Source organism: Pan troglodytes, chromosome 1, assembly GCF_028858775.2.
Source record: "Pan troglodytes isolate AG18354 chromosome 1, NHGRI_mPanTro3-v2.0_pri, whole genome shotgun sequence".
Lineage (NCBI taxonomy): Eukaryota > Metazoa > Chordata > Mammalia > Primates > Hominidae > Pan > Pan troglodytes.
Window position 1 is genome coordinate 90,474,695 of NC_072398.2, and position 11,723 is coordinate 90,486,417.

The following is an 11,723-nucleotide window of genomic DNA, read 5'->3' on the forward strand; positions in this document are numbered from 1 at the left end:
CATTTAAGGCCGTTATCTGTTATCTATAGGCATTCTCTCATTTTCAATAGGAAAAGTAAGCATAGTTTATTCTTAGAATCATCTTTTAAACTTAAAACTAAAATAAGATCAGGTGTATATATACTTAATATATATATATTCCTTTTTTTCTATAATATAATCCAATGTATAAAATAATTAAGAGGAATATACATCAAAACATCTTGTGCATGATGAATACATGTAATTCTATCAGTTTAAAATAAAATAAGATAAATATATATGTATAAGATAATTACATACTAAGAGAATGTATAAAATTCATTCTGCTGTGCCTTTGAATATACTCTAGTTCAAAACTTGCTTTTTAGATTTGAGATTTTTATTTTTTTACTTTGTTATGGATTTTCTCTGCTCATAAAGTAATAAAAGTAAATTATTTCCTCCTTAATCAATGTTTAAATTAAACTGGGCTCCAAATGATATCAAGATTTGTTTATTTTTGGTTTAGCTTGCTTACATTTTTGTTTTGTCTTGTTTTGTTTCACTTTTCTGCTTATGTTTAATATCTCTTCTCTAGCTAGTACTTTCCTCAGAGGAAAGTCAAAAGAACTTTTCTTGTTGGTGTCCGTTCTGCATCAACAGATTTAAGGTCTAACTCTGCGACTGTCAATACTCAAATTATTATTTATTGACAAGCTACCTTACAATGTAGCAAAAGCCTGTTTCTATTTGGTCCTCAGATCAATTTCTTTGTTTTTCTCAGTCAATTCATCAATGATAACCAGTTTGGAGTAAGTGGAACCTGCTAATTTTCTAGCATCCAGCATCCAGATTCACAAATTCAGAATTATATCTTTAAAATAATAAGGATATGGAAAAACGTGAATTAACTGTTGGATTGATCAACTTTCTCATAAACATTTTTAGCAACATGTTTTATATACTGCATAATATCAAAAAGCTACTAAACATGAGTGTTTTGGTAGTCTGGCACTACAAGAGAAAAGTTGAAGCTCACTCTGAAAGATTATTTACCAAAGTGAAACAGTTAAGAGAAGCAGGAAGGGATAGATAGATGATAGATGATTGAGAGAGAGAGAGAGAGAGAGAGAGAGAGAGAGAGATACATAGATGGGTACATAGATAGATAGATATCCATGTGCCGGATGTTCCATAAACAACACATAAATCAATGACAATATCTGTAGAGCAGTAATATTTTTGTTTGCAACAATCTTACTTTGTGAAAATCTGACGGATGCGCATATATAAAAACAATAAAAATGTCCTAATTCTCTGTAGGCACTTGATTTTTCAGAAGCTGCCAAAGTAGTATTTGTTAAACTTCGTTAATATAAACTTTCTTGATAGAATGTGTTCAAGATGTATATTTTGTTCTGTAATGAGATATCTGACAAATACCAAAATGTACCAAATGTTTTTATTTCCTTGATCTATGTTTCAAATGCCTTGTTTTAATTTGAAACTTCAAATATTATTTCTTATTAAAATAACATGAAGTTTTAAATTCATGATTTATAAATAATTTAAAAAATAGTATTAGCTCAGGAAAAATATTTGCTCTCTTCATGGAGAAATGCTGGTGTACAGCATAAGCAAATGTTCTTGTCCTCAGACATTCATTTTTATCCCAAAGGAGATATTATCTTTCAAACTTCCTTTGTGTTCTAAATCTCTCTCCTTAACTAATTTTCGATCCATCTGTTAGGCTAGCTTCTGAATTGCCTGGACAATAAGCCCTGGGTGCAGCTGATGAGTTTCTTGCACTACTTTTAGGGATAGCATCTTCATATTTTATGCCACTTTTGAGGGACATGGTATCAAGAGACCTAAATTGTGCTAGAATACCACATTTTGGCCTTTGCCTTCTTATGGTGATGGTCTTTAAAGGATATAAACAATCTGAATCCTGTGACTTAGATATTTATAAAAAACCTCTGCTTCTTTTCAGTATTTGTCATGGACAGACACTTAACATGACTGACAAGATACCAAATCTTCCACTGCCGAATTTCTCACTGATCCCTTCTTTCTGTTCTGGTCAATTTCTGGTGGCTTAATTATTTTCTGCTGCTGAGAATAGAATTTCCTACCAAGGCTTTAACTTCATATTTGTGCCTGAAAACTTTACTCTCTTTTCTAGCCACACTCAGTGTCACTCTGTGGTGCGATAAAGGAGCAGAATACTAAAAACTAAAAATATTCAGGAAAATGGAGAATACAACTTCACAATAATTATATAGAGAGAAAGACAACTAAAAGTTTTGTCTAATCTGCATCTAAGAACCATTAGAAAATTTATATGGTATATGATTCAAAACAATTTGGGGAATTATTATAAAAGATTATTAACACCCTTATACATTTAGTTTATATAGTTTATAAATATGACATTCTTAATATCTTATTTTCTTATTGTTGGTATCCTTCTTTTGAATGTAAGCTTCATGAATGTAGAGATTATTTTCCTTACTGCTGAATTCAACAAACCCACAGCTGTGTTTGGTACATAGTAGGCACTAAATGAATATCTGTTTAATTCATAAATAAAGAGAAGTACATGATCCACCTAAAGCATATTTTTCATTTGACTTTTATATAAGCTAACACACCTGACTTTGTCAATTTCTTCTAGGAAATGAGCTGTGTCTTTCTATCCATAGCTGTTAAGGTTGCTGAGACCATGGTGAGGATTAACCAAACTGCTACAGTAACAGAGTTTCTCTTCTCTGGATTCCCACAGTTTGAAGATGGTAGCCTCCTCTTCTTCATTCCATTGTTTGTTATCTACATATTCATTGTCATTGGGAATCTTATTGTATTTTTTGCAGTCAGGGTGGATACCCGTCTCCACAACCCCATGTATAATTTTATCAGCATTTTCTCATTTCTGGAGATCTGGTACACAACTGCCACAATTCCTAAGATGCTCTCCATCCTCATCAGCAGGCAGAGGACCATCTCCATGATTGGCTGCCTCTTGCAGATGTACTTCTTCCATTCACTGGGAAATTCAGAGGGGATTTTGTTGACCACCATGGCCATTGATAGGTACGTTGCCATCTGTAACCCTCTCCGCTACCCAACCATCATGACCTCCAGGCTCTGTGTTCAGCTCTCTGCGGGGTCCTGCATCTTTGGCTTTCTTGTGTTGCTCCCAGAGATTGCATGGATTTCCACACTGCCCTTCTGTGGACCCAACCAAATCCACCAGATCTTCTGTGATTTTGAACCTGTGCTGCGCTTGGCCTGTACAGACACGTCCATGATTCTGATTGAGGATGTGATCCATGCTGTGGCCATTGTATTCTCTGTCCTGATTATTGCCCTTTCTTATATCAGAATCATCACTGTAATCCTGAGGATTCCCTCTGTTGAAGGCCGCCAGAAGGCCTTTTCTACCTGTGCCGCCCATCTTGGTGTCTTTCTGATGTTCTATGGCAGTGTATCCCTCATGTACCTGCGTTTCTCTGCCACTTTCCCACCGATTTTGGACACAGCTATTGCACTGATGTTTGCAGTTCTTGCTCCCTTTTTCAACCCTATCATCTATAGCTTTAGAAATGAAGACATGAAGATTGCAATTAAAAAGCTCTTCTGCCCTCAGAAGATGGTTAATTTATCTGTAGATTAATGCTAGCTCATAGGCACCTTTCACTGTGGATGTTACTCTAACACAATAAACCATATAATTAACATATAATTCATTCATTGTCACGTGGATATTTTGTGTCTCTTTATACCGGTTCTTCCCATGTACATGTATATCCTGCTTACACATGCCAAATTAAGATAGCATGGACTACCTGTCTAGACTTATACAGGTGGGTAAAATATGAAAGGAAATATGATGTTTAAGCCATTAAACATAATTAATATGTTTTATGAACATTAATTTATTATTTGTATATAAACATTTTAAGTAAATGCTTATTATATTACATAAGCATTAATAACTATGAATTATAAGCATTATAAGTTATAAGCATTATAACTATGAATTATAAACCACAGTAGTTAAAAGAATCAGATCTGTAGAAGAGGTTAAGGTTTGTATTTCAGTGATGCCACATATTGCTTTGTGGCTTTGAACAAGTTGATAATTAACTTGTCTGCATCTTAGTTTTATCATCTATTGGTATAAAAGTAATATATTTTAAAAGTAGGACTTCAAATGCTAATATGAATATTAAATGACTTACTCCATGCAAGTGCAGACAATGTGCAAAACACAGAGCTTGTGCAAAATAAGTGTTATCTGTTAATATCATTTGCAACTAATTACTATCTTTTGTTATTGATGTTTTAGAGAATGCTTTAATAAAGAGTGATATATTAAAAACAAAAACCCATACTGAGGAATACTTAGCTATGATTATTATTTATAGTATATTTGTTGTTATTATTTATCTGGAGCCAAGTTGAATTCAAACTTCATTTACTTTGACTGCTTTGGTTGAATTCATCCAATTTGGTTGAATAAAATTATTTGGTTAAAAGTAGTCTCCAGCACATTCCAAAGTGATAGATAGATAGATAGATAGATAGATAGATAGACAGATAGGTAATAGAAATATATATCATTTGAACTACATTACTCTTGTTTTCACTTTTGCTGCCTTTAAAATATCTATGCATTGCCACTAGAAATTAATTTTCTAAAATTCAAGTTTAGATTTATGTATTAAGATAACAGTTTAAACACACATATTTAAATTTTCTTCCACAAAAAACTCAATAGAAATAAAACAGTCAGGACTAGATGAACTGTTAGATGACCTAAGAACTGAAAAGTGTAAGGATATAGTAATGAACATTAAAATATGTATAAGTTTACCTAAAAACCTTCATGATAGCTATGTCAGTACTCTGAAATATTATATACCACTTTCTTTTTTTCTAGAAAAGAAAATAATTTCTGTTTATATCAAAAGCACCAGTTGATTCTGTTTATTGGATAGTCCAGGAATGAACAAAAATATATATTGAAAATTTAACAGCAAAAAACAAAAATCAAAATTAAATTAAACCAAAGCATTATATATCCTGGGGAAAAGAGTTCCCACAATTGACCTCCAAAGTTAAAACACTTCCTCAGGTATGAGTACATGAGATCCAACTGAGGGAAATACTTATCTGCCCGGTGTTGGACAAGAAAACAGAAGAGGAGAGCCTAGAAATTAACTGGATGAAATTCCACATACAACCGATGGAAAAAATAATTAGAGCTTGGAAAAACAGAAATTGAGAACCATGCTCTACTTGGGAAATCTGGATAGAGAGAATGGAGCCAAAGAACGTATGAAATTTCCCAGTCACAATGGAGTTATCCATTGAGCTGTGTTCAGAGAAGGGCATGAAAAGTAAATCTTAAATTTACAAGTCAGAGAAGTGAGGAACTATCCAGGTAAACTGAGGCTACTAAAACAAAACAAAAAAAGCACAACTTTTTAGCACAAAGCAATAATCTATAAATAATACTGAACTTCGTGGCAGATATTTCCACATTTGCTGTGCATATTTAGATACTTGATATTCTTATTTTTTTATATCCAAATATATTGTCTCCTTCTCTCTCACACACACAGACACAGATTGCCTTCTTTAAAACAATGATTTTAGTTTTGCCATACACCGTTTGTATTAAAATCATTAACTTTGTCAAATGCATAGCCCAATAAGTAGTTGGATTACTACAGTTAAAGAGAGCGAGAGAGAGACTGAGAGAGACAGAGAGGTTTGGGAATTGAAAGTAAATGCTCTTTCATTACATAGACTAACTCTAAGACACAAATCATTAAAATGTTTCCTATTTAAAATTTTGATGAGATTTGTGAAGATATCAGAAAAAAAGTTGAGAAATAAAAAATACAAAATTTAATATACAATGGAGATATTGAAGAATATATTAAATACTACAGAAAATTAAATTAACGTTTTGTAAGATTGCCTGGAAGATATGTCTCAGAATTTAGAGAAGCCACATGAAGAGCCAAATATTACATGCAAAGAGAAAAAGATATATATGGAGAATGTATTCATAGATATTACAGAGCAAAATATGATTATGGGAATTCTAGAAAAAAAACAAAACAGGAAAATAATAAGTAAAATTAAAGGAAAATATTTCTGAGCTTGAGAATACTTGAGTCACGGGATCAAAACAGACTGTTTTATATTATACAAAATCATTGGAAATACAATGTGGCCTGTTGACATTTTTGAATTAAAAAAAACCTACAAGTTAGACAACCAAAATAGGCTCCCAAATCGTAAGAAGAAAAGTTAGACAAAACTCAGAAAGCATGTCTTCCTATTTGAGAACTTGATACATATTTCCAGAAGAAGATGACATGATAAAAGTAATTAACTTTAAAAAAATGAGAACTTTTCAATTTCAACAGATCAGTGGATGAAGCACATGATATAAATAATACTCTTGTAGAAAAGATGAGATATTGATCTTCAATAAAGAAGTCAGCAGAACCAGTGTGAGTTGTTCAAGGTAGGAAAGACCCATACACACTCATGACATGAGAAAAACAAAAAAAGACATGGTTTCCTCACTTTCTTCAGTATTGGCACTAAATTCCCAGTGCCATGTTTATTATGAAATGGCCTTATTTTCTGTAAAATAGCTTTTCAAGATGATCTTCTGGTGTCATTATATTCTCTTCCAGGCTTTCCAAATCTGTGTGTTCATATAAGAAGGCCAGGACCATGTCAAAACTACCCTTTGCATAGTACACTGGTAGACTGAAGAACAGCTGAGACAATCATGAAAGTGCTGGAGAAAGAAGCTTACAAATTTGGGAAGATGAGTACAATCAGGAAAAATATATATATTTATTGACAACTTCGATCTGAAAATCTAACAAAAGGAGAGTAAGAGGGGAAACTTTCTGTTAATTAACCCCGTGAGAGAAGGTGATTCACTTCAGTGCAGTGGAGGGGAAGAATCCTCCACAGAGCCCAGTTCCCTTTCCTGTTATTCCCTGGATGCCCTATGGAGAGACTATAAATCCCTTTTTGAAAAGGCTGAAGTAATATTAAGGATGCAGTGACCCAGGCAGACTGAGGAGTCCCTGTGTTTTTAGCAAAGGTGAGTGTAGATGACTAAGTCATAAAGTGACCAAATTCATTCGCCATGCATAATCGTCATCATCATCATCATCTCATAACCTGAAGACCTTATTATTAAAGAATTTAGAACTTTGAATAAGGGTGGAAGACAAAGGTATTTACAGGAGGAAGCTCTGTTCAGTGTGGTTCTGGGCATGGGTATATATGAAGCAGCATGCCACATTTATAATGCCATTTTCTGAGAGATCATCTCGTCAAGACTTGATTGAGGCTCTCATTAGAACTGAATCGTCATAGTTCCCTTTTCAAACAGTCCCCAATTTTCTTTGTTCACTTACTCATGGCTGTCTTGTGCACTTAATTATAATTGTACCAAGTGGCTGAGTTCCAAGTTAATTTATTTGATACCTACCGTCTCTACATATTAACCCTGTTGTAGTCACTATGAGGGATAAAATACATTCACTGTCCTGAAGGAGAAACCCATAGTCTAGAGAAGGTAAAACAAGTAAGTTGATGATGGATCCTGACAAACGCTTCAATACAGCATAATGGCATTCAACACTTCCAAGTGTTTCCTATATTCCTGACACTAAGGTTTTAAAATACATTTACATGTATTGGTAGAGGCAGTCAACTGTATGTAGGTTAGAGTGTGTCTCTAGAGATACAGTGCATAGATTTAAATTCTGACTTTGCCCTGCATTAGCCGAGAATTTCTGGACAAAGAGCTTAACCTGTCTGTGCCTAAGTTTTCTCCTCCGTAAAATGGGGATAATCATTTAACCTCATTAGAGCATTAAGAACATGAGGTGAAAAATATATACAATGTGCTTGGAATAGTGCCAGCATTAGTGAGGTAATAATACCGTATACTATACTATACAATTCTATTGTTATTATAAAATGTTTAGTTATTCTCAGGACTTCATTAACCAGTATTAATATTTTCTCAGTTTTACAAATGAGATATTAAAGGCATAGAGAAGCTAAGTAACTTCATGTTAAGTCACAGAGCTCGTAAGCCATAAAGAGAATTTAAATGCTAGCAATTTTTTTTTCTGGCATCTAGACTTTTAACCAGCAGAATATATTGCTTTTGTGTGAGGAGAGGGGGCAGAGGAGGGAGAGGTATGTTACTTTAAAGTCAGAGGAAGTAGCACGAACAGGAGGGAACTGATTTTAGAAAGCAACATGAACAATGGGATTGCAGGGGAGAGAGGAGTGGGAGATGTTAGCGGGTGAAGCTACAGAGAGTTAAGAGTCAGATAGGTGGTGTGAAGCTTATGAAAGAGAGATTGGTTAGAGAAAAACATTTAGAAGTATTAATAGTTTAAATCCTGTAAGCGGATGAGATCACTAAGGGAGTGTATAAAACTATAAGAGGTTGAAGTGGATGATAGGAACCTGGGGAAAATAGACTCTTGGGAAAGAATTTAAGAAAGACAACACAAGCTAATATAAGAGAGAAGAGGCAGAATAAGAAAGAAAATACAAATAAAAATAAATAAAACAGAAGCAAAAGTCAAAGCTAGAACTGCCTTTAAAGCTATCTGGGCGTCACGTCCCTTGAGAACGGAATCGTGGAAACAGAGGACCAAAGTCTCAAGCAGGAGTAATGAAAAGTGTCAAGTGCCAGAGATGACTGGATAGTTTCCATTAGTAATTAGCAGGGCATTGATGAACGTGATCAGTATAGTATCAGCATAATGCTCAGGAGGAAGCACACAGCAGTGTTGAGAACAAGAAATGCAGAGAGGTAGATTTTATCACTCTTTCCAGAAGTTGCCTATTAAACACTGTCCAAATCTTTCTGCAAGTATTTACTAAATCCTACAGCATCCTTGTTAGATAGGTACTATTTTTAATCCCATTTTGCAAATGATTACCTGATACTCTGAGGTATTAAGTAATTTTCCAAAAGACATATAGGTAACAATAGACAGGATTTCAATGTCAACTTCAGGTTTACATTGTAACACCTTAGAACAGAGATTTTCAAAGAGCACGTGCACAATGGCCCAGTCGGGTAGGGAAAGAGCATAATATAACTTCTGTTATGTTTATTCGTTTTCATACTTTTTAATTTTAAAATTTATCATATGAGATACAGATATATAATTTTGTGTTATTATGCCTTAATATAGTAAATGTGTATAACTTATAAATGCAAATACCTATATTAGAGATTAAACTAAAATAAAAATAATTTTAACTAGTTTTTTTATTATTAAAACATTTGGAGACCCCTATTTCTGCAGTTGTGCCAATAAATAAGATGTACAGCTAAACAACTTTGAGGAATAAGAAGAACTACCTTGAAGGTTTCATTTTTTTTCTGACTTTAAACTAGTGTACATATTGTCCAATGTTTGATATGAAAAAAATGTTTGATATGTTTGATATGAAAAAAATCAAACATTGGACAATATGTACACGAGTTTAAAGTCAGGAAAAAAATGAAACCTTCAAGGTAGTTCTTGTTACTTCTCAAAGTTGTTTAGCTGTACATCTTATTTATTTTTTTCTCTACCTTCTCATGTGCTGGACTATGCCCTCTCCATTCACAGGTAGCTCTACTAGAAATATGGAGAGCAGAAACCAATCAACAGTGACTGAATTTATCTTCACTGGATTCCCTCAGCTTCAGGATGGTAGTCTCTTGTACTTCTTTCCTTTACTTTTCATCTATACTTTTATTATCATTGGTAACTTATTAATCTTCTCTGCTGTAAGGCTGGACACCCATCTCCACAACCCTATGTATAATTTTATCAGTATATTTTCCTTTCTGGAGATCTGGTACACCACAGCCACCATTCCCAAGATGCTCTCCAACCTCATCAGTGAAAAGAAGGCCATCTCAATGACTGGCTGCCTCTTACAGATGTATTTCTTCCACTCACTTGGAAACTCAGAGGGGATCTTGCTGACCACCATGGCCATTGACAGATACGTTGCCATCTGCAACCCTCTTCGCTATCAAATGATCATGACCCCCCGGCTCTGTGCTCAACTCTCTGCAGGTTCCTGCATCTTCGGTTTCCTTATCTTGCTTCCCGAGATTGTGATGATTTCCACACTGCCTTTCTGTGGGCCCAACCAAATCCATCAGATCTTCTGTGACTTGGTCCCTGTGCTAAGCCTGGCCTGTACAGACACGTCCATGATTCTGATTGAGGATGTCATTCATGCTGTGACCATCATCATTACCTTCCTAATCATTGCCATGTCCTATGTAAGAATTGTCACTGTGATATTGAGGATTCCCTCTTCTGAAGGGAGGCAAAAGGCTTTTTCTACCTGTGCAGGCCACCTCATGGTCTTCCTGATATTCTTTGGCAGTGTATCACTCATGTACTTGCGTTTTAGCGACACTTATCCACCAGTTTTGGACACAGCCATTGCACTGATGTTTACTGTACTTGCTCCGTTCTTCAATCCCATCATTTATAGCCTGAGAAACAAGGACATGAACAATGCGATTAAAAAACTGTTCTGTCTTCAAAAAGTGTTGAACAAGTCTGGAGGTTAATACAGAGCCACAGGTTCCCTTCCGTTGCTTTTTTTTTTTTTTTTTTTTGAGATGGAGTTTCACTCTTGTTGCCTGGGCTGGAGTGCAATGGCATGATCTTGGCTCACTGCAACCTCCACCTCCTGGTTTTGAACAATTCTCCTGCCTCAGCCTCCCTAGTAGCCACGATTACAGGCATACACCACCACGCCCAGCTAACTTTTGTATTTTTAGTGGAGATGGGGTTTCACTGTGTTGGTCAGGCTGGTCTTGAACTCCTGACCTTAGGTGATCCAAACTCCTCTGCCTCCCAAAATGCTGGGATTACAGCTGTGAGCCACTGCGTCTGGCCCTTTCCATTGCTTTAATGTTTGTCTAACATATTAGAACATGAGATTACTCTATACCTAGTGCTTTGTCACACTGAAATTTCTGTCATCCTAATTATTTTCCCTATACCTAGAAAAATATTTATACTCTCTGTGTCATCGTTATAAAAGTTGCTGTGCATATCATGAGGAACCTTATTATGTGGCTGAATAACTGTAGTTTCTTTCTTCTGAAATGCTGTGGTTAAAGAAAATTTGTTTGCCACTTTAGAGGGTTAGAACTACAGAGCTTGAGCTTCAGAAGCTGACAATGTGCTCTGTGGTAGTATGTGTCTATTTAGGTAACACATCTTAGAAAAGTTTTTTTGTTTAATTATGAATCATGGATTACCTCATTGGGGTTTTCCAGAAATAGAGATCTAAGAAAAAGCCCAAACAACACTTAATTAAGTTATATCTTTATTTTTAGTTATGTAGTTACCTATTCATTAGAATAATTACATGTTTAGTAAGATTAGATTATTAGTACTGCCACACATGTTTAAAAGAAAACTATAAGATAGGATACTATTTACAGTAATATACTTTGGTTTCCACAAATATCAATTTTAGTTATTGTTTGCCTTTTCCAAGGTTAAACATCTTCACTTTCTTTATTTACAGTAAAAAATCTTTGGTGTATTCACTAAATGGTAGTGTCAAAAACACAGATGATTCATTTAGCTTTTTGACTAATAAATTTAAAAACTTTCCTCTTCTTTCCATATTTACTAACATTGCCTTAATTTCATTTT

The 11,723-nt window shown here is 34.6% G+C and overlaps 2 protein-coding genes across 2 annotated transcripts; both read left to right on the top strand.

The window, feature by feature from the left end:
- The first annotated feature begins 2,641 nt into the window (after nt 1-2,641).
- LOC469533 (olfactory receptor 6K3-like) lies at nt 2,642-3,637 on the top strand. Its single transcript, XM_524916.5, has 2 exons — nt 2,642-2,689; nt 2,747-3,637. Exons 1-2 carry the CDS (start codon nt 2,642-2,644, stop codon nt 3,635-3,637), a joined length of 939 nt encoding a protein of 312 aa, XP_524916.5.
- A 3,430-nt stretch (nt 3,638-7,067) lies between these two features.
- Nucleotides 7,068-11,461, top strand: OR6K3 (olfactory receptor family 6 subfamily K member 3). Its single transcript, XM_001149465.4, has 2 exons — nt 7,068-7,105; nt 9,657-11,461. The coding sequence occupies exon 2, from the start codon at nt 9,674-9,676 to the stop codon at nt 10,619-10,621; it is 948 nt and encodes a 315-aa protein (XP_001149465.4). The 5' UTR covers nt 7,068-7,105; nt 9,657-9,673; the 3' UTR covers nt 10,622-11,461.
- The last annotated feature ends 262 nt before the right edge of the window (nt 11,462-11,723 follow it).

Excerpts from the sequence above, each read along its gene's own strand:
- LOC469533 (XM_524916.5), top strand. The coding sequence starts at position 2,642 with ATGAGCTGTGTCTTTCTATCCATAGCTGTTAAGGTTGCTGAGACCATG. Across the intron at positions 2,690-2,746 it reads TTAAGGTTGCTGAGACCATG|TTTGAAGATGGTAGCCTCCT; the intron begins GTGAGGATTAAC and ends GGATTCCCACAG.
- OR6K3 (XM_001149465.4), top strand. The coding sequence starts at position 9,674 with ATGGAGAGCAGAAACCAATCAACAGTGACTGAATTTATCTTCACTGGA.